Source organism: Equus przewalskii, chromosome 16 (genome assembly GCF_037783145.1).
Source record: "Equus przewalskii isolate Varuska chromosome 16, EquPr2, whole genome shotgun sequence".
Taxonomy (NCBI): domain Eukaryota; kingdom Metazoa; phylum Chordata; class Mammalia; order Perissodactyla; family Equidae; genus Equus; species Equus przewalskii.
Window position 1 is genome coordinate 78,184,441 of NC_091846.1, and position 24,305 is coordinate 78,208,745.

The 24,305-nt window shown below is 39.0% G+C and overlaps 1 protein-coding gene across 2 annotated transcripts in view; it reads right to left on the reverse strand.

Moving 5' to 3' along the window:
* Positions 1-1,344: 1,344 nt before the first annotated feature.
* ANKRD10 (ankyrin repeat domain 10) overlaps positions 1,345-24,305 on the reverse strand; it is a 34,106-nt gene continuing 11,145 nt past the window's right edge. For both annotated transcript variants that reach the window (XM_070579273.1, XM_008507078.2), the window contains exons 4-6: positions 15,163-15,398; positions 6,249-6,344; positions 1,345-2,943 (exon numbers count right to left, since the gene is read on the reverse strand). In XM_070579273.1, coding sequence (XP_070435374.1) covers positions 2,468-2,943; positions 6,249-6,344; positions 15,163-15,398 — 808 coding nt within the window. In that variant the 3' untranslated portion in view covers positions 1,345-2,467. The remainder of the gene's footprint in view (positions 2,944-6,248; positions 6,345-15,162; positions 15,399-24,305) is intronic.

Below are 24,305 nucleotides of genomic sequence, written 5' to 3' on the forward strand. Positions count from 1 at the left end.
TATATTCCTATGTACTTCATGGTTTGGGTGTTACTGTAAATGGGCTTATTTTTTATTTCATTTTCCAACTGTTTGCTACTAGTATTTAAGAATATAAGCACCTAAAATAGTCTTCAGACCAAAAGAGTGAGGAGCCAGTGAGCTACCGGAATAGTTCAGCATGAACTTCGTTTTGTGAGTTAGGCAGAGTGAAACTTAAGCTTATTCTTGATCAACGTTGAAATGTCCACAACTTTTTAAAGGATTACAAAATTCTTTTTTTCCGTAAAGTTCTAATGAAAACATTTTTCTCCCAGATATACACAAAGTAGACAGAATAACGAATCGAGTTCCAGCGTCGACATCAACTCTCACCTGATCTCGCCTGAGCTTTATCTTCATTCACTTTCCCCTCCTGTATTACTCTGAAGCCAATTCCAGGCAAGATACGATTCCATAACGACGACTTTCTTACGTATCTCTAAACAGGAACTTAGCAGCCTAGTGTCCAGGACAAACTGTCTCCATCACCACTCCAGTAAGCACGTGGCCCTACTATAGATCCTGTGCACTGTTTTTACTCCCAAGAAGCAGTCACACGCTGTCCAATTCCCAAGACCAACCAAATGTTCTGATCCTCAGCGTATTTAAGAGATTCACTTAATGTTTTCCAGCAAATACTAATTCACTATGAAGTCTGTGAAATACTCTACACAATAGTCCCAGCAAGGAATGGCATTAGGCCTCACCCTTCCTGCACACCCAGAGCAACGTGGGTGGCTTCTCAGAGCGGTCTGCTAAAAAAGGTTTCCCAGGCCACCTGTGTTCAGAGCTCGATTACTGATGCCTGCCCTGGGCACCGCATGATTCTTTCCTTCTCATCACAGAGCCATTTTTGGACACTCCAAAGCCTAATGCTCCCTCCTCATTTTGGTCTATTAAGTTTTAGGATAACAAGCATAAAGCAACAAGTGTACTGAAGAACACAAGTAGGCATGCCAGAATGGCTATTCTGTCACTATTTACTAATTATAATTTATTCCTTTAAAAGGTTTACATTCATTAATATTGGCTGGCTCAAAGTTCAGCTAATTATGGTTGTTGTTTTTTATAAAAAGAAATGTGCAGGGACAATGTTGTTAGCTGACAGCATGTATACCCCCCCAAAAGATCCAGCGAGATAAATTGTTCCTAAAACTAGAGAAGATGAACGAACCAAATACTACCCGGGGAGAATCTGAAGGTAGAGTAAAATCTGACAAGTAAAATCACAGGCGACACTAACCTTCTACCCCGCTTCCCGTTCCTTCCAAGGGTACCACGCGCCCCTCACGCCCCAGAAAGAAATCACACCCCAGGAACAAATCGAGTGTGAGAGTTTTTTATTCAATTCACAAACAATTTAAAAACAAAATGTTAGTAACACTCTTAGAACATTGGTTTGTTCACTGGATGTTTTCTTTATCTTCACCAATTTTTATTACAAAAATCAGAAAAGTAAAAATTCATTACAATATTTGCACAGTGTAACCACTAGTTGCCTAAACAAAAGCTAATTTCTATAAAACCATAAACTTAACGCGGTTTTATTAAGAGAGAGTCAAAATTCTCTCAGTTAACTGGATACACATAGTGGTATATATTTTAAAGCAGAAACCCCCAAAAACCAAAAACAAGGAAAAAAAGAGAATATAAGTCAGAATAGTCAGTTAAATATTTTGACCTGACAGTTCCTACAAATAGTAACTTCCATTACATATAAAGGAAACCGTTACCTGTGGTAAAAATTGTAGAGACAAGGTAGGAAATGTGGAATAAAAACACAGTAGGTCAGAAGCCAGGCCCCGGCTGTGCGTGTTTTCCATGAAACCCAGGGCAGGAGCCACACCGCCGAAGGGAGACCACGCTGTGTGTCGACAAGTAAAACCCTCACAACACGGCAAGTTGCAAAGTTTCACTGAAGAGACTGAAAAAGACAAGCGTTCTTTCTTCATACAAATCGCTGCCAGAAATCTTTGTAAGGCTACACTTTGCATAGGGAAACCGCCGTCTTGTCAAAAATTCTACAGGAAAGAGGAAAATCAAGCTTTTCAAAATGGTGCCCATGTGCAAAGAGTTAAATTACCAGGCACCTCATTTACTGCCTCCAATTTATCTTGATCAGATATAATTTGACAAAAGGAAAAACGGCAATTTTTGGTGATAGCATATAAAAGGAAATATTGAGATTGGCAGCAGAAAAATGAAATTCCAAAAGTGCATTGTGTAAGAGGCCCACTACCCCGTGGCAGAAACACCTATGCACTCAGTCAGCCCTGCTCGTGCACGCCAGGAATCCCGGGGAACTCATCCAAGACAAGCCACCTTTTCAGAAACTTAGAGCATAAAAAACAAAACAAGTCGTGGCATTCCTTCAAGCTGACGCTACGTGAGCATTCCAAGTCGGGTACTGGGAAGGATGGAGTGTCCGGACAGGCAGGCGCTGGCCTCAGGAGCCGTGGTGCAGGCACATGGCACCCAGCACGGCGCTGTCGTACCTCTCCTCCACCTTCACGGAATTGGAATGCTCTAGCACACTGCTGAGCTCAGGGATACTCTCAGCAGTGTCCCCAAACCCGTGGTAATGTCCATAGTGCAAGTGCTCCCCCGCGTCTTCCACCCAGGAAGGTCTACTGGCTACGCAGCTGCTCGGGCTCCCGTTCAGGTGCAGAGAGCCACACATCTCGGGGCTAACGCTCATGGTCTTTTCTGGCTCCTCGGTCCCGTTAACACAGAGAGAGCCCTGGCTACTTGGAAACGGCCGGCCTGGAACTAATCCATTGCTAATTCCATTAGATCCTGTTAAGCAGTGGTCATTCCTGCTCTCCATCCCATTGAGCTGTGTCGTGGAGGGGAAGTCCAAATGTCCATTGACGACACATCCATTTGTCAATGTATTCGATACGGAGCTACTGTTTTTCATATCTGCATTAAGAAATACACCTGTCACCAAAATTCAGAACCAGAGGGGATGAGAGACTACAAAATGTTTCACTGCTGTTACAATTTTAAAAGATTAGCTTCTTTTCTTTTCTCTCTACAACAAACCAGTTCCTTTTCCAAAGTAAAAACTGTGCACAGGTAGATTTAAAATAAAACACAACAGTAACATCTGCCTGGTAAGACAGGAAACACTGGTGAATCTCAGCAGCACTGTGGAGCCAAATTTAAAAACTCGAGTTCACAAATATACTGCATGAAAAATACCAAGAGTACTGAATAGCCATCAAAAACCTGTTCTCATTTTAAGACTACTCTCGGAGAGGAGTTTTTAAAATCACCCCTGAAAAAGTCCATCAGAACTGAATGTAAGGATTCCCACAAAGGGTTAAAACAAAACACAAAACTTCCCCAGCTTTCAAGGAAAAAAAGAAAAGCAGTCGGTGAAGCAGGTGAATTAAGGAAGCCCCGTGGAGCAGGTGAGACCGTCACGCACGCTTCTTAAAGCGCCCCACCTCGGTCAGGGAGGCACACCCAGGAATATGAAAAGGAACCACTTTTTCATAGTAACACTCAAATCTACACAGTCCTTCTGCAAAATGCCACAAGCAGCACTGGCAGAGCGCAGGGAGTGGCAACTACAGGAAGGAACTGTGAATAATGATGATTCACATGCACACAGTCTTGGGCCAAGAGCACAGTTCTGAAGAGTTTCTTCTCAGTTCGGCCGTTACAGTGACTATGATATCCAAGCTTCCACTTTACCAGGCTACTTTCAAAACCACCAATGTTGGGAAAGAGTTGGTAGTTTAATCTGCATATAGAGACATCCAGTAAGAGGAAGATGTCTTACAGGAAAAAAGGTCAATCACAAAACGTTTGGGCACGTGGGAACAGGCAAATTACGCATATTTCTCTGTATAATGAAACTCGAGAATTAATATTCACGTTCACAGAAATTCACAGAACAGTATAGAGAGTGACCCGAAACTGCGTCTTGCTTGGTGATATTAAATCTGAACCCAACGCTGTGCACTATTAGGCAAGGAATGTGTCAAAGACGGAGGAGCTGAGCTCTACAACCTTCCGAGGGAGAGCTGCTCACGGGGCGAGTCTCCCCTCGAAGGGCTGACTTGCCGCTTCGCCAGCTACAGACCTCTGATCCGCACCTGCACAGAGGTTTCTGGGCGTCCTGCAAACCTTCCTGCCAACAGGCAGTCACGGCTTGTTCAGGGACGAAAACGTCTTCTCGACATTCCATTAATCATGAATTTTCTGGCAAGTTAAGTGACATAGTTTAATAACTGCGACAAATTCTTCAGAGGATTAGGGATTTTTTTTTTCAAATTAACTGATCGCTTTTCTATTTAGTCAAAACTCAAAGCTAAAGAACAAGTGTTTCAAGAACTAAACATGAAGTAAAATAAAAGGAAATAAGACAAGTTGTTGTCAGGGACATATTTAAATTGTTTTTTCAAAAATAAAGTACAAATAACTTTTCCTGGGTGATAAAGTCATGACTTCGGCGGCAACCTTGAGTCATTCAGACAACTGGGACACTGCTAATGGAGACAGAGCTTCTATTCTCAGGTGATGGGGACTGCAAAAGTAAACACGCTGCCTCCAAAACCTGCGCTGACTAGACTCTTTCCTGTTTCACGCTCACTGTGCGTGGACGCTGATTTCCCCTAGTGTCTAGTCAAAGTAAATTAGTTCCATTACGCAATCTCAAAATCAAGGCTAGCTGCTAACTTCCTATCATTACAGCAAATCTAATAAAACTGAGCACGAAGGCAGCAGACACCCTAGAGACCGGCAAAGACAGCTGCCGGCCGGGACCGCGTCCGCAGGCCGCCTGTCTCCAACTGTCCTTCAGTCTGTCCAAGCTGCCTTCGGGACTCACGCCGCCCTCTCGCCCACGTGCCCGTCTACTGCTAGCCATGTCCAGCAACGTCGCATATTTTGTTTGTTCAGTCAGATGTTAGAATGAAACGATGGGAGCATGGGGAAGGTTACTCAGCACCCATTACACGGGATGAACTGGGTCTGAAGCAAAGCATGGCTTTTTCAACGTAACGTTCAAGCTTGGTATTAAACTTAACCTGAAAACCTAGGGAATTAATGTTTGAAGATTAAAGAGTGATTAAACTCCTGCCTTTCAAACAGCACAGAACAATGCCATTTTTTAAAAAAAGCTTGCTTTGAGTTTTGTTATTTATCTTTAGCCAAGGTCTTTAAATGTACTCTCCCCTCAGAATTTCCCTTGGAAAATCTACTCATTTCATTTAATAATTTGGCAAAAAGGTGACTTACACTCATAACAATTCTGTACCTTTTAGAAAGATGTACACATTCTCTTTTCATTTTAGTGAACAGACATAACTTTTTTCATGTATGTCTGGGAAAAAATACATAATCTTTTATCCCCAGTGAAGACTTTAGTATAAAGACACAATAATAAAGTTTTTAAAAATCAGTATCTATTTCCAAATATATTAACGTGTTAAGAGAATGGCTAAAATGTTTTCATGGTCACCTAAATAAAAGAACAGTAGAAAAAGCTAAGTAAATGGATAACTCTTTACTCTAAATGCTAAATGAAACTGAGCCTTTGCCTTTTAAAAACCGAAAATGACTATCAACTGTTTTAATAGACTAAAAATGTTCACATATAAAACGTGCTTTGTGAGACACGGTGTTCAGCATCTTACTAAAGAGTGAATGCCACAGGAACAAAGCAACCAGGGTTGAGTGGAAGATCCCAAATTGGCGTGACTGTTATGAGTCAAACCCACAACACTTCCTAGTCTTCAGCATTCACAGCAAGTCATCCTTCTTGCTGTTTATTGCTTTGAAGTTACTAACAATAGATGTTCGTTGTGTATATTCGCCTAAAGGTCCTATGTCAGAAAATTAAAAACGCGAAACCTCATTAAAATTAAACAAGGCACATTAAGCAAAAGCTTCAAACCAAAATAGGAAGATTGCACTTGTAGTTTTCATATCCATATAATGCACCAAAACCACTTATCCTTGATTCTACAAACTTGCCCAAGATATGCAAATTATAGTGTAACAGTCTTTAAAAAGCTGGACAACAAAGTGCAAAAATCATTTGAATTTATGTTAGAAATAATACGCATACTGATTCTTGCAACGACAAGGGGTCTGCATTGCTGAAACAGTATATATTTCTATTTCTTTTGGTCCAACAGAACCACCTTCCTGTGGTTTGGTGTCTTCGACCATTGGACCGTTGTTGAAGCTAACGGGAAACTGTCCACTCCCACCTGTTACGACAGCAAACTCTCTATCGACGTGCATTTTGTCAGCATCATCTTCTGTCTCGCCGTTCACTAGTGACATCAAGTAATCCGAGCTTTGAGCTGCACAGAAAACAAAGGCACTTTCAGACTCCCCGTACATGCACCATGACTTCAAGACAAATGTTTCTCATTCCCTTTTGTCAGAGCATTGAATACTCCAGCACTGCCAAATAATTATCTACAGATTACTAATGGACTTGGTACACTACCAAGAAACTTACTTTTCCACAATAAAAAATATTTCCTGGAGTATGCAGTTTCAAGCACAAGTCAAGGAATTTCAGATACCTATCTCATTTACGACTGTTATTTGGAGAACATAAAAGCAGTTATACAACCCAGATACATTTCTAAATATTTTTAAAAATTCAGCATAATCTCTATTATGCCCAAAAACATTCCTTCAGTTCTTTTTCATAAGTAAATACTAAGACAATTCTTGAATAATATCATAGAAATCATTAAAATGATCCTCAAATCAAAGAAAAAAATCAATAATTTCAGTAACAGGAAATAAGATAAAAGCCGAGACTCAAGACAGGTCTCTCAACGTTGTCCCTGAGTGTCACCGGCCCTCTGCACCAAGACACAGTAAACATGGAAGCAAACATTACATCTTAGTTCCAAGATATTTGGAGCTGAAGTGGGATATATATATACATACATATATATATATATATATATATGCACATTTCTTACAAAATTATCCTCCTCTGTATCTTGGAGAACAGCTAAGGTGCACATTTAACCCCTTTTCCTCCGAGCACTGCACTCTGTGCAGAAACACCTTGCCGGGCAAACCCCAGTAATCCCTGCCTCTCCGGAGCAGCCACTCTCATTTGATCTATGGCTTCCAAGTCTTAATAAACATGTATTTTTATACAAATGGATCCAAAAATCATTTTTCTACCTTGCTTTTATTAATTTACCATGGCATGAATGAATCGCATCAACTAAGTTCAAAAGAATCTTTCAAGTTGAATGATAATCCACTGTACGGCTGCATTATAATGCTCCCACCACCAAATTCCCCACTACCGTGCGGGTTGCTTCAGTTCTCCTCCCCATCACGAATACCATAACTAAACATCCTTAAAAATGCACCTTTGTGTGCTTTTCTGGTTCCTTGCTCTTAAATACCTAGGATTATTTCTGGGCCAAAGAATACATACAGCAAATAAGTAACAACTTTCAGTGCTTTCTTTCAAATAAACATTTCTCTCAAACATTTACAAACAGAGAAACTAACTTTGCAGCTTTAATTCCTCATAGAGGTCTATGAGTCATGTTCAATATAGGAAGGAGCACACCAGTTCCAGACTACTCTCCAAACTGCTGAAACCAACGATGATAACGTATAGCCCTTATGAGAAAAACGAGTTCTCAATTAGTGTGCAGGAGAAATAGAAACACACAGTGTGAGTTGCGTAGTTGGGGAAAAAGAGACATCTGCACAGGTACGAGGCCAAAAGCACCCTACAGAGAGGTGCTTTAAAACCAGAGGAATTAAACCGTGGATTTGTCTTTTCCACTCAAAGCTTTTAATCCTCCACAGGCCCCAAATCTGACAGGAAGGTTCTATCTTCACTATGAAACAAGGTACCTTAAAGGCATTGGTGGCAACCAGACTGTTTTAAAAAAAGGAGGCAGGGAGTGGGGCGGGTGTTCCAGGCCAGTGGACAAAGCCGCACAACCTTCAGGGCGTCCTCGGTTGGTCATTTCAGAGATGAGGAACCTGCACTCAGCGTGGGATCAGCTTCCCTCCTTCCGCACTCTCTGGCACCTGATAAGCCAACTCAGGTAGTTTCCTGAGAACTGGTGCCGGCTACTGTGACAAAACTACAAACACCTTTGTAACAAGACAGACTTCTCCGGGGATACAATGCAGATATCTTTAAGTACCCACACTCATAAGACATGAGGACGCCCCCCCACCTCCCCCCCAAACCTTCATAAAAGCAGGAATCTTCGTAGGTTCATTCCCTGACCTCAGTGCCTAGAAAAGTGCCCACATCAATGAACGAAGCCCATTCTCTAGCCAGAAAAGGCATTACAAAGAAAGCAAAAAAAAAAAAAAAAAAAAAAAAAAAATTAAGAATTAGAGTGGCTATAGAATGGAAGTGGGACATGAGAACAGACCTCCACTAGAGGGCCAGAAGAGCCCATGGCAAAGGGAGTTTGGGGACATTCAAAATAAAAAGATGAGCTGAGGCACAATGCCATTTTAAGGCATAAATTACTCTTAGCTAGAGCCCTATGCAGTGCACTGGGGACTCGCTCTGAAACTGTTCCATTTAGAAGATCCGTGTCTTCTGCTAATGTAGAGTTTCTCATTAATAGAGCAGGATAAAAAAGAAACAGACCAGGGGCTCTCATATTTTAGTAAAGAAATTCTTTAATGTGGGAAGTATGTTATTGCAAACAGCCTAGAATTTATCTTTCTCTGCAAATATGCAATCTTTCTAGCGCCTTGTTTCCATAAAGTATCTGCAAGGATATTTAACAACTTGGCTGATAGTCTAGTTGCCCCAGAACCTTGGAATGTATTTGATAATAATGCTTTCATTTCTTTAATCTTAGCACCTGTAAAGAGGAAGTGCTCAGCTGGATAGGGGCATCCAGGTTGCAATTATTTACTTTTTAAAACTGTACTTCATAAATCATGAAATTAAAATTGGGTCTCTTACAATTTAAACACTGGATCTGGACTTAACTCCTTTCTCCCACCATACCTATTACCATTGCCAAAGGAACTGTTTAAATATTCCACATTGCATCTGAGAAAAAGCATCTGAAATGTCTCTTCCAAAGTTATCAATTTTGATTCCATTTAGGTTTTGGAAAAGAAGCACTTTCCCTGCCCATCTTATCACTCCCAAAGTTTATGGAACATTTTGTAAAGCATCCTTACCTTTTACTTTGGTTGCCAAAGCAGGTATTTGTTGAGAAGATTCTAGTACACGTTAGATGATGTCTATTTATGATGGAAATCCACCTAGGATTGGCTCAAAAGAAACCCTCCCAGCTTCCTTCCCCCAGAGGCAGAGTCAAAACCAGGACTGACTACTGCCCAAGAAGGCCTCTCATTTTTGACCTCAGGACCAGGAAAGATGCTTCATTTGGGAAGGCACCCAGGACAATGCAGAAGTCTGCATTTGTATTCTCATCTAAAACTCGAGAACTGAATAAAACTCTTAAAAGACAGTTCTCATTCTAAAACTACATAAAACTATTAATGATCAAGCAGTTTGCAAATGTAGAAAAGGCTTAATTTAGCTTTTAAAAGCCAGGGGTCTGCTGCATTACAGAAACTGTGCCGTCAAGGAAGCTCCTTTTTGTGTTGGCTATGTCAACTCAGGAAGATGCACTCTTACTGCACAACTGGCATGTCCTCAGAACACTGACATACATAAGGTGGACACAAAAGCAAGATTTTCAATGCCAGGCATGCTTCCAAGTATATCTAGCGCTTATGAAAAATGTCTGATCAGACTTAACTTTAAAGGCAATCTCTTGTAGGCAAAAATCAATCTCTGTAGTCCCACATTTAAGATATAAGTGCTCCAGTTAGCTAACACGGCACCACTTCCTAGACACACCCCACACAGGAGGCACCACCTGACATGGGCAGTACCTGGCAAGCAGTATCATACTGTGCGTTGAAGTGAAGCTTGGGCTCATGAGATAGCTTAGTGATTTACCTTCCCTTGTGCCTCCTTAGGTGCCAGAGCAGGAGGTCCAAGTGGTGACCCACAACCCTTAGTAGCCAGGAGCACCAGGACCCCTCACACCCCCATGGTGTCCCCAATCTGGGAAGTCTGACCGTTGAGGAAGCTCTTGGTGGTTCTCCAGGAGAGGACCCAGAGAATGTTTCCTTGGTGGCTTGCCACAAATCACTATTAGAACTATTCTCTGGTCTACTATAGAGCACACTTTATCCAAATAACTAAGTGCCTTTTAAAAGCAAAGTCCCGTTAAAATTACAAGAACACCTACAGCCAGTACAAAAGTGGTTCTACTACAAGGTGACCTTTCTTGGGACAACACTCCTGCCATGGCCCCAAATGCAGCAGATGGCATGCGAAATTCAAGAGGGCAGGACACTGGAGACGCCAAGGTCACGGAGGAGCAGGGACAGTTCTGGACCACTAAGGAGGGATTTGGGGTCTTGTTAAAGAACACAGGGCAGATGCATGTGAAAGAGACTGTCCTGAAGGCGTGCCAGGAGCCAGTCCTGGCTGATTCCCACTGCAGCCGCCACACTTTGCTGCCAACAAAGGAGGTGTGTGAGGTTTGCTGAATTCCAGTCTACAACAGTAACAGTGGAAATCCAGGCAACTGCTTGGTTCCTAAATATAATTCAATCAGATTCTATCTGAAAGATGCTATGTCTTCAGGAATTAAAAGAAGCATTTGTTATTTGAACACAATTATGACTGTTCTCTCACTCCAGTCAAATTTTTAAAAAGGTCATTTACTACAAGTTTGAGAACACTAAGGACACTAGAAGCTAGTCTTATCTATCTGTAATACTATGGAACCTAGCAGGAACCACAATAAAAACCTGACTTCTGGAATCTTATGTTTTACATAATTAGCTAACATGTATCATTTAATACACTTAAGTCACAGCTCTCTGCTCTCCCCCAACCCCCCGGGGGTCTGCAAGCCTGGTCAACACCAACAGTTAGAAACACAGTGGAGACTGTTTATGTTAAATTCATCCTGGGAAAAGTGTGCTGAAAAACTTCTCACTGTTAATTTTGAACTGACTCATAACTTGTAGATATTTTTCCTAAATGGTGCTTTTACATTAAATACCTGTATGTTATGTACAAGACGCTAAGATCAATAATAAAGCTGTTGGATTAAAACAAAACTGTGAAATCCACTTCACATCTAACCTCTGCTATCACCACAGCCTACTTCTTAAAACTGTCTCCCAAAAACAAAATAGTAGGTTACTGGGTCAGCCTGTAACTCACAATGCCTCTCTAATCAAGACTCTGGAGCTGCACCCAAAACTACCACTGAGTAAAAACAAGATGAAGGTTTTTCTCAAGGATGGGACTGGCATTCTTTTCTAACCAGGACCAGTGATAATTCAGCCAAGTTTTCAAGGAATACTTATACATGGATAATTGTACTGAGAGTTATTCCTGAAGATTAACCAGCAATGCTAACAAACCTAAACCAATTTTTACAGAGCAGCTGCAGCTGAAGTCCATCTTTCATTGCATCTTGAGCAAATGGTTGATAAATTGGGGGGGGGGGGGGAGGACGGACCCAAAACCTAATTATAGACTGATAGTCCTTACACCACCCTAAATGAACAAAATCCCATATTGGAGAAAATATTAGCTCAAAATACTTTTCATCAAAATCAACCGCTCAATTGGATTTGATTTCACCTTACAGTTTGTGGTCACATCTATTATGTCTGTGTTCTGACCAAAGTACCTTTTGACACTGGTGTGAATGACTGCATGAAAGATACTTTATGAATTTTTGTAGCACAACTTGCTTCCAAAGGAGAGTTTGCATGTAAGCAGTGCAAAAACGCCAAGGCATTATTACTCCCTGAAGTTCTTCTGTATCAATACAGCTTCCAAGGGAAAAATCACTCCAATTACCTTAAAATATCTGAAAATAGTTTATTGAAAGCAGTGAGAGATACTACCTTCTAAGGAGAACAGATAACTCTCAGACATGATTCTAAAGCAAAAAAAAAAAAAAAAAAGTTAAAGAGTGAATTTTACAGGGCACACCTCTAAGAGCTAGCTTAGCCAGGAAAATTTCTGGAAGTAATTGCTTTTATAAATTCCACACTTAAAACATCAATATGTCTAATTCTTAAATTCTAGGAAGACAGAATGGACTAAATTTATCACTAAGGTCCAAGTTATGCATTTATGAGCCAAGGTATTATTCCAGGCAGCTGTGGGGAAAAAAAGCCATACTCACACGGCAAAAAAAGGGGCAGTTTTAAACTCTTCTAAATACTTTCACATATGAAGTTATTCAAGTAGTATTTTATATGGATATGTTAGACGAGGGAAAAAAATACTCATTTTTACTTCAGCATGAGAACGAAAAACTTATCTTGCAAAATGAATAATTCAGAATGAGCAAAAACTGAAGCTCACAGATTTAAACAGCAAATCAAAAGACGATGCCAGAAATTAACTGACAACGAAGGAAAGCAACACACATTGAGGTATACACTAAAAAACTGGTCAAAGAATGGAAACAACTATATCTTCATCTTTTGAAGCCAAGAATTTCATTTAGAAAATTCAGGTAGTTGTGTGTGTGGGGGAGAATCTTGTTTTAATAATCAAGAATTCCTGGCCCCAAGATCCCAATTCACAGGGAGTTTATAATGGTAAAAAAAAAAAAAAAAATCACCACTTCCTTTCCCATAGAGAAAAGAGAAGAGTGGCCAGGGTGGGGATGGCATAAAGGCACCCATCCACGGTTACACAAATACAAATTTACACACACACTAAGCGACACGTGGGACAAATCTCAGCACCACCCTACCTCAGGACAGGAGTGTTAGGAAGTTTAGGGAGGAAATAATTAACATTCAGCAGAGAAACGAGGAATTCCAGAAAAGGAGCTGTGAAGTCAGGCACATCAGTGTCCAAGGCTTCTCCTGTGACGGTGACAGAACATTATCACTTCATGTGCGCGTGGGGCAGCGCACAACCTGAGCTTTGCCTAATTATTCCCGCAAACTTTAAACAAACGCCAGGCTCCAACCACATGTCTTTCTGAATCAGCCAGCAGCCTCGGGCTGAGCACCAGGAATGGGCAGTTTGGGAAAGCTGAGTTTAACGAGCAAAGTGCGCACCCCTTGCTCTGGTCAACCAAAACAGATACTTGTCTGTAGGAGGAAAATAAAACCCCCGGAACATCTGCATGATTCTTCAAAATGTGTGTGTAGTACAGACTTTAGGACACTGAAATTTAAGTTTCAGGAATCCCTGGAAAGGCTTTTCAGGATACTTAAACAATGAGTTATTGGCCAACTCAACTGACCTTAAGAGGCTAGCTCAAAAACTCTTTAGGTATGTTTCTGAGTCTTACTAAAATGTTAAGTGACGTTCTTCTAAAAAAACTAAACAGAAGTTATGATTCATTCTATAAGCTAACATACTGGACAGGGACACATACATAATTCTTGCAGGAGAGCAGAATAAAGCTGACACTTAATACCATTCCAAAATATTAGCCAGGCATTAAATAAAACAAAGAATATTTTAAAAATGTGGATGCTCCTAAAGGGCTTTTAAAACATATTAGAGGGGCCGGCCACGTCACCGAGTGGTTAAGTTCATACGCTTCACTTTGGCAGCCCAGGGTTTTGATGGTTCAGATCCTGGGCATGGACATGGTACCGCTCATCAGGCCATGTTGAGGTGGCGTCCCACATGCCACAATTAGAAGGACCCACAACTAAAATATACAACTATGTACTGGGGGAATTTGGGGAGAAAAAGGAAAGAAAAAAAAGATTGGCAAGAGTTGTTAGCTCAGGTGCCAATCTTAAAAAAAAAAATAGAAAAATATATTGGAACATGGCACAAATAAATGACAACATTGAACAATATTTCACCATTAAAAAACATCACTTTTGAATTTTAGACACACCTTCATGTTGTACTTATAATTATTATAGCATCTTTCTAGAAATTATTAGGCCAGCAACTTATAAAATTTATGAACTTGGTATGTTTTAAGTTCATATATTCATTTCTACAAAAACGTCACATAATCACAAGTTTTTATAGTGACCAAGATTTGAAAGTCATAGATAGATAACATACTTTTTATCAACTTGATAGGAAAAAAAAAAAAGTTTTCGTTTGGATACACTGCAGTCAACTTAAAGAGGCACAGCATTGAAAAGAGGATGTTGACCTAACATCAAATTTAAAGTCCAAGAAAACCTCAAGCCACCCAGGGTTTTCTCATACTATACTTGATTGGTTTTTTTTTAAACTGAAAGGTACAACTTTGTATTTCTCCTCAGCACATCTTGAATGCATAATCTCAGCGTGATTACTTTTCACTGTCAGGTCTAAATTTCTGTTTCTGTGTAAGTTTGCTAAATATTCCTGCTAAGCTATCAATTTGTCTCCTGATTAGAAATTTTATACACAGGTATACATAGGTGATTTTTTTTCCTAGGTGTAAGGGAGGTTTTTTCAACTTGGAAGAGTGACTAACTGACTCTGCTTATGTGCAAATTCCAAAACTAACTAAAGATAAAAAAGGTGGAAGAATACTTAAAGCTAAAATAACTTACCTTAGAGACTTAAGTCCTCAATGTCAAACTGACAGATCAGATCTTGCTGGGACAAACACATATTACACTGTGGGGTATGGAGAGCAGCTGAGGGCAAATGACAGTGCAAGTGGAAGAGAACAGCAAACATCGACCTTACCAGATGTGAAGTTATGTTTTACTATCAGATCAACAATTCTTATAAGCTCAGGAAGATGTACAGGAAACAAAAAAAATCAGGCACGGCGGCAGATTTTTTTTTAATAGTTATATTTCGAACAGGTACAAAAAATGAGAAAAATATTTCTATTTCATGGCAGATGAACCTGGGTGTGCAGAAAGTTATATATACACATTCACATGTGAGCTGTCAACACGCCCTCTTATATCCTTCCCTTTTGTTTAATGGTCAATCTTCAAAGTGGCAATACGGGAAAAACTCCACCATCACTGTGCCAGAATCCTCGGGGCACAGTACCTCCTTAAGTGAAGGTCTCATCTCCAAGGTGCTTTCAGCCGTAAGAAAGAACACACATTAAAGAAAGGAAACAAGTCTGCTCCTTCCCACCCACAAAGTGCTCTCACCTTCAGTTCTAGCTCTCTTTCCTCCAAAGGGTTCCGAATCTTCCAAGCATCTCTTGCGATTTGTTCCCACACTAACATGATTAGGAAATATATTCTGATGGCCCCCATTTAAGGTGCCATTATTACAGAAACGGTTCAGATGACAATTCTGGAGGTTCAAGAGAAACTGGGTACATTCTTGGAAACCCTGGGTTTGAGCAATGTCTGCTGCTGTCAGGCCACTGGCATTTCTCAGGCTGTATGACACAAAAACACTGAATTACATCCCATTAGCATTTTCACCTGGTCTCTGCTCCTGCTGCACTGACTATCTATCTGAAAGTGATATGCAAGAGTATACAGATTTACAGCAAGTCTTCATTAAAGAAGGAGTTACTCAATCCTAGCTCACCAACTAACTTCTCTCTTATGCACATTTGATTACTAAGCAAGATTTGGGAGATAGTAATTTAAAAATCAATATACTAAACTTTAAAAAAAGCATCTTCCTATTTAACTTCTCAAAATCATTTTTTATGTTAGTCTGAAGAACCTAAATTTATGCTAACTTCAGACTTAACCTGAAACTGAATTCTATAGTATTTGCACTTAATTTTAATAATCCATTCCTTTAGCTCGAGTAAAATCATAACAAACAAACATGTACTGAAATTGTCCATGGCATTCTTAAAAATTGGCTTCCTAAAGACAAAGGTAATTGGCTTACCAACAAGCCAGATTTTATGCTCACATGTGACACTATAAGTGGAAGTTTAGAAGGATGTCCTGACATCAAAATAACTTATCATTAGACTGGAGATATGAAAAGCTGAGTTGTTTTTTGGGCGTGCTGAGGAAAACTTACAGGAGTATTACATTTTGACATTCTAGAGCATTTGAGGGGATGTTTCCTGTGAAAAACCTTCTAATACTGTCCCAGGAACTCATCCCCTAAGCTAAGAGTCCTACCACTGAAAAGAAGCAACATCATCTAATGTGGTTGATGACCACTAACAAGTAAGAGTCTGATGTCTTCTACAGCAGCTGAGACTCAGATTAAAGGAGGAGGTGGTGACAGAGTAAGTGCAAGAGGAATATCAACGAACCAGGTCAACTTGTAAACCTTAATTAGGAAACAATAAAAATTTAGGGAACAAAAGCAACTCCATGTTGAAGCTCCCCTGTAAGGCAAGAAAATACACTGCTCTGTGAAATAAATCTTCAAAAAATCAAAACAGGTTGTTAGCTGCAGGCTGATAAACTGAAACTGGAGAAGCAGCAAAGAGAGCTCTCATACCTACTCAGCAAGCTACACTACAGACACAGCAGAGGTGTGATCAAATACAGGCCTTCCTTTGTGTCACTGAAATAGCCGATGCAGAACCTCTGATGCTTGTTTCCTATGTTAATGTTAAGGCAAAAAACCAAAAACATCTCAGAGTGAAAACTACAGAATCAGGGACAAATAGGGTTTTTTCATTTTAAAGATAACAATAAGCCTTGCATTCATATTTCCAGCCGTCACACTCATAAAGCTCCAACTTCCGAAATAAAAAATCTATTTATGTTTGGACAATCACTCAACACGTCTTCGCCTTTTAAAGCATGAGGTAAAGAAATGTATTATACATTCCTAGGAAAGGTGAAAGCCTAACTCAATGCAGTCAGATACAGAAGACACAGACTTGAGAATCACAGAAACCAACACTACTTCCTTAAAAATACAAGGCAGTTGTGTACAGGACTTTCAGGGACTAAAACTGACATTTTCACTTGACTTTATGGCTGTGAATTCTGAAGAATATTATTCCAGAAATTTCATAATATTTTTATTTTGATATATGAATTAAATAGAAAGGAAACACCAAAGTTTTGGCAGAGTGAATTACATTAATTATGTGTATACAATGATCATATACTTGATTTTTTAATATTAATGTTACTGAAGCATAACATTCAAGTAAGTATACAGGCTGGATGGTTTTTTTAAATGGTGTATTTCATTTTCAGAAGATATCACAAGTGAAGATGTCCAAAAGGTCTCCTCTATCAAGAATGTGAACAGAAAAATAAGTTGCCACGTAAAAATTAAAAATAAAATTTAACTCTTCAAAATTTGAAAGAGAAGACCTAGAACATAAGCAAAGTTTATAAAACATGGTTTCTACAGGCAAATACGGACTTTCCAAAATCAAAGACTATGGAAATGAGAAGCTGCTGCTTAAAATTAGGACAAATAAAGTTGACAGTAAAGATGACTCCTCAGTGGATCAGAGAATAAAAAAGAACAGCACATGGATTTGTTAAAGAGCATTTACCACTACAAATGCCAGTTCACCAAGGAAAGCTGAGACCCTTAAGGAGCACACCAACAATCTAAAGTTGCTGAAAAGCAGAACATCCAAAACTACACTCAGTTCCTTTACTCTTCATTCAGAAAATGAACAGTAGACTGAACGTGGGTTACAGTAGCAAGTTTACTGTTCTTCCAAGGAAATATAACCTTTAAGAAAACTAAGCAGGGCCGGCCTCATGGCCGAGTGGTTAAGTTCGCATGCTTTGGCGGCCCAGCATTTCACCAGTTCGAATCCTGGGCGTGGACAATGGCTCCGTTCATCAGGCCATGCTGAGGTGGCATCCCACAGGCCACCAAGTGGAAGGACCCACAACTAAAAATACACGACTGTGTACTGGGGGGCTTTGGGGAGAAAAAAGGAAAAATAAAATCTTAAAAAAGAAAAAAAAAGAAAACTAAGCAACAAATTTTTGGCAATACTGGGAGACCATGGAGACTGTACATGTTTGCGTGGGAGCATCTGTCCAGACGTAAAATAATACGCAAGGTCTCCTTGCCCTGCATCCTCCCCACCAAAAGCAGTCAAACACTTGCACACCACTCCACGTAGACAGAGCCACTCAAATTTCTAGGTGGTGTGAGGTATTATCTTTAACATTCAAAAGGACTACAGCCAATTCGTGCTATGTACTCTCCATGTACGGACCAAGCAAGTAAGAGACGACAATCACAAGTCAAACAAATTCTTTGAGGGACTGGAAGTCAAAGTGATGCAAACGGAAGATCAAAACATTCTAGAAAATGGATGGACAGATATCAGAATCTGAGACATATGGTGACTGGGGAGAATTAATAGGGAGATGATAATTTTGCATTATCCCTATAGTATTGTCAGAAATGGAGACAGAGTATCCGTTCTCTGCTGCTAGTCAGCTACAGAAGGTTTCAACTACATTATTTCTCATGTTACTGAGACCGAACATACACAACATATAGTTCATCTTCACAGTGTTTCTATTCCTCTCCAGCAGAAGGAGCTGTTAATACCTGACTCTGGTACACAGCAACAAAACCAGCCGCCCCCCTCTCTTGCCTCCAAAGGTTCTCCTTCACATCTCCTCTCCTATGTATCTACATTCACTCCTCTGTGCTCTAAGCCTGGGAAACGTTTAACTCCCTTTGTGCTCTGCTCACATTTAAAATCTTCCAAGTGGCTGCTCAATCCTAGAGTGCACGTCACAGAAAGCAGACAGAAAGGAACGTTAGGTATCATCTAAGCCAGGGTTAGGCACTTTTTCTGAAAAGGGCTAGATACTAAGTATTTTGGGTTTTGCAGGCCACAGTCTCGGTCACAACTACTCCACTCTGACGTCGTAGCCTGAAGGGAGCCTTACACAATAGGTACACAATTGAGTGTGGCTATGTTCTAATAAACCTTTATTTATGGGTACTGGAATTTGAATTTCATACAATTTCACATATCATGAAATACTGTTGTTCTTTTGATTTTTGTTCAAACACTTAAAAATCATTCTTCGTGTACGGGCCACACAAAAACAAGCAGTGGGTTGGATCTGTCAAGCAACATTTAACCAATAGATGATACTGGCATCTAGTTTTCTATACTTTGGAACAGATCTCTATGGTTCCTGAAAAAGTCTTTCTAGTAATTTTGTGCCCTATTCAATTCAAACAAAAATAACTTGTAAAAAGTTGCTAAGTCTGTTAAAGCACAAAATTTTAAATACCAAGAAAAATATCTGAATGTCAAATAAATGTCAATGTCAAATAAAAGACCCTGACAGAGCACAGAGAAGTAATACAATCATTCCTATTCCATTTGAGTGTTTTTTATAAAAAGTTTTAAGTGTCTTATAGTTGAATTAGGGAATGTGCTTAATACGACTAAGATGAAAACTGTCTTTACAGGTCTGAATTCCTCAAACCACTTTTTAATATTTAATAGGTAGAGAGGACTTTCAAATGTACCACAGAGGCTGAAAATCCTGTGTGGGGGGGGGGGGTTCCAAACAAAGGCTACAATAAATAATCATTAGATGGTATAGTCCTTGAAACATTTTAATTTTTAACAAAAGAGGCTCAGGTCTTTAAACTCTTTTTTCATATATGCTTTCCTACTTGTTAAGCATGTTTCAATTTTAATGTTTTAGGAGTTCAAACAGTAATCCTGGTTCAAACGTATCAACAATTTATTAAACCATCAAATTCTATTCAGTGTTTCAAGTTTAAGTAGATATTAAACCTAAGCTACCCTCTGCTATTTTCCTAAAACTCAATGGGAGCTGGACACACGAATGTGACTTAGGATTTACAGGTTCTATGACAATTTCACATTCCAATGTGGCACTTTCTTCCATTACACTACTTGCAAGCAGTCAAGCCCTCACCCTTTGGTCCCTAGGTATTCACTGCTGTGGGATATGGCCTCACTGCGTGAACTGCTGGCCACTGCTATCAACCTCAAGTGAGGCTGGGAAAGACCAAGTTCTTCTGAACTGCAGCCTTTACACACGTTAGTCCAAAGGGAAATTTACAGTACCTGGAAGAAACTGTTCAAAACTACTCTCAAAAACTATATTTTGCATAAACATTGGGGTAGTAATCAAAGTGTTCACAATATTTTTAGACTAAATCTTTAAAAAACATACACTTTTGAACTTAGCATCGTCAGTTTGATGCACCTGGGCAATCAGACTATGCCTGATCTAAAATTTACCTTTGTCCATTTCTGAAAACAAGAGAGGTCCCAAGTGGGACTGTGCTGTGAGGTCATCCTAAAGGTTAGTTTACCTTCTCTTGTCTTCTCCAATATCCACTTGAAAAATCTTTGAAAGTGGGCAGAGATTTTAAAAATTAGACACCAATCAACTTGATGTTCGAATTAGGTCTAGTCTGTTGAAGTTTTAAAATTGACTTTCTTTAAAAGAAAGTAGACATGATCAGACTTTTAGGCTAGTAAGATCAATTTGCTACAATTTATGATGGAAGTTATGGTGACCATGCCTGTATCTGTAGTCTAGTTCCCATAACATTCACCAAGACTATGAAAAGCCGTCTTTGGGCAGGGCACCCATTTTCTCCCAATAGTTCCTAGTATTCTTTCAAAATTGGACTATGAAAACACGGGAAGACATAGAATCATCTTTACTGTGAATTACTTGTTCTGCTGAATAACTGGCAAAATAAATCAAGCTGGTATTAACTTTACTAAAGTTAAAACACAAATGCTTATATGTTATATTTTCTGTCATAAAATTCTGAAGAGTATTAAAATTTATTATAGCTAAAAATGTTTCCTCAAAGAACTTTATAACAAAACTCCACTCTGCTGCCAGCTAACTCCCCATCTATTTTCCACTTATAGTGTCACAACCTCATAACAGAGAAGCCATTCTAATAACAACAGTTTTTTTTTTTTAATTTGAAAAACCACGGATCAGGAAATACCTGAAATAAAATTTTTAGAATCTGAGTTGTCACATCACCTTCAGGATGTTTTCTTTTCGTTAATGCCATGTGACAATGAAAAATAACCACAATTTTTATATAAATAATATTTCTGTTAAAATTCTGATCTCAACTTAACTATTGTTAGTTTACAAATAAAAGGTAGGTATCATAATAGGGTAAGCAAAGCATGCAAATCTAAAGAGTCTAGATCTGAATTCCTAGATTAGCAGTAAAACCAATCACCGCAACAAATACCTCAACAGTATGCCTCGAGTGGAGAAAGGAAGCCATACTGAACATTCAATGCCACAACCGTAAGGTTTCGGAGAAGCACCTGTGGCAGTTTCAGCAGTTTCTATATGGAATGCTCCCCCTTTCTAGGATTACTTGAAAAAATCAAGTCAATTCGAATTACGTAGCTGTAAAACATTGACATGTGTAGTTTTTACAGATTCAGAATCTTCTGTGTGATTTAAAACGGGCAATGGTTCATAAAACAGGAAACTTAAACTATAAGGGATCACATATTTGCAGGCAACATTTGGATTAAAAATACATATACATACATGAGGTGCAGAAGCACAATTACTGAGCGTAAGCCATTGTCATGTGACCACCTTGACCAAGAGCTACTGTTCCAAAACGCTGCCTTTTCAATTACCTCTAGTAATTTTTAGCATGAAGCCCATTATGTCAATATTTCAACAAAAGTTTAACAGTATGGACTAAAAACCATTAACTCACGATTCTGGTTACTTTAAAATTTGGTATGCTGTATCTCAAATACATTAGTAACTATTCCTAGATGGAAATAAGCAAATACATGGAATCATTAAAAAAAAAGATTTAAAAAAAACATTACTAAAAGTCCATTTGTACAGACAAAACATTAGCAAACATCTAAAATATCTTCAGTAAAAGAAAAACATGTGTATTTTTAACCCTTTGGTATCCAAACTCTTAAATAATTATGAAAACTTTCTTAAATATATTCTTTAGGTAACAATAGGAAGAAACTATTTTTTAAAGTTTCTACCTGAATAAATTTGGTGCCAAGTTTTCATTTCAAGTTCAACATTACTGAGGATAGTTTTACATTGCAACTGAACCCCCATTATGTTTGCATACATTAAAATGTAACAGTATCATTCAAAGAGTCTGATGAAATACTTAACATGCTCCTACTATAATTTAGCAAAGGGAAGAGAAAATTAGATTTAGAAATCACTGGTTTTACTTGAAAGCACTAGTTATAAAAGGAGTGGTTAAACAAATATTAAAACTATATAATCAAGCTGTTATGAAAAACAATCAAAATTCTAAACTAAATTTGTCAACAACTCTAGAATACTGTCAGTCCACCATCTGCTCCTGTCTGGCAGGCAGACTTCAACAGCTATCTCATGAAGCAATTCCTCCACCGTGCCTGTTAACGTTTTAATAAAAGGAAAAAGAGCCAGGAAATAGCAAGATCAGACAAGTTTGCGGTCATGACAATTAGGTAAGGGAGGCAGCACCAGGAGGCAAGGAGACTGGAATGCAGAGGATCCCAATCAGAAACTACTACTTTAGAGTTATAATTCTAATTTCAGAGTTGGACTATTATCCTCAAGGGCCAATAAGTGAACAAATGAAAAGAAACCATGAATTTCAAACATGAATGAATGGCTAATAAAGTAAATCTGGGTTATATTTTGCCAAGGGCAAAAGTTGCAAGCAAACTTCTGACACTAGTGCAAAACGTGCTCCTCACAGGGTATACTCTAAGGAAATCCTGTTTCCAGACAGGGCTCCAGGGGTGAGCAAACAGAGTAGTCACAAGGGTGGCCACCAATTAGGAAGGAACCAAACCAAACCAACTCCATTTCAACTAAGATTTTTTAAAAGTTCAGCAATAGACTTTTCTTAACGCTGCAAAAAAAACTATATTAAGATCACATTTTAGACTTTGGTTATTACAGCCAACTGTGCTTGTTTTCTAAATTAGGCAAGAAAGATTTTTTTTTAGAGTGAGTCATTGAACTTGCTTATACAGTCATGCTCCACATAATGACGGTTCATTTCAGTTAACAACAGACCACATATGCCATGGTGGTCCCATAAGATTAGTACACCAAGTAGCCTAGGTGTGCAAGAGGCTATCCCACCCAGCTTTGTGTAAGTGCACTCTGTGATGCTCACAATGACAAAACTGCCTAACAAGGCGTTTTTCAGAATACATCCCCACTGCTAAGCGACGCATGACTGTACAAGGCTACAGATGCTTCTTCAGATAATGACCACGGTGAAGCTCCTCTTGGGATCAAAATAAGTTAAAATCTATGTAACCCATTTGAAGACCTGGTTACCACAGAATTAATGGCTTCTACAGAATTGCTCTCCTATAGAAACTGTATGAGACTTTGACTCATATAGTTTCATATATGAGACTATATGAAATTCCTCTAAGACTCCGTCATGACCTAATTAAACACTGGCACCTGTACAATGTGGTATTAAAATGGACTAGCAAATTTGCCTGAGCTGCAAGTTAATTCTGGTTTCACTCTCAAGCCTGCTAAATCCCTTTATTTCCACTCTGAGGCATTAAAAAACCTCTAGTATCTGGTTGATATGGAAACAGTCTCCGCTCTTCTCTCAAGAAAATAAAGACAAAGTAACTAAAATTAATCAGTGCCAAAATACTGAAAGTAAAGATAATCCAAGGCTCAAAATCTGCACTCTACAGCATCGGTGGTAAAAAGGTATTCTTAATTATTAGCAGATAGTCAACAAGTTTTCCAAAGTCTTTTCCTGGTATCACATTAAGACTTAATCTTATATTGTTACTTATCTGATCATCCAAAAGAAAAATGAGGGAACAACTTTTTCATGTTAGTATATGCCCTTCTTTCAACCAAAAATCTTAAGTGTGAAGCAAGCAGCACTCAAATACTGGCTGCGATGAAAAATTAAACTGTCATATAAACAAAATTAAGGATAATGACAATTTTAACTTACTTAATGAAACCTCCGTACCTGACCTACTTGAGAAAAAATGAGAATGAGAAGCATCTGTAGAGGTTTAGATCATTTAAAGTATACAAACATTTAGTCTGGTCACAGAACTGACATTTCATCTTTTTTATTTTTAGATGTAAACAATGGCAAATGATAATGACCATCATATAAGCAGAAACAAAATCTCACATGAAAAAGAAAACTTGGCACCAAAACTTAAGATGTAAAATAAGAGAAGAAAAAGAAACTCCATCAACATACTCACGTGTGGTGCTAGAAAATGTAATACGATGCACAGCAGCTGACATGCGTTATCTTACAGATGCGGCCTACATTGACAAGTAAGTTATATAACAAACCATTCTAGCCACAGACGCAGTGTACACTTGCCCTCCTC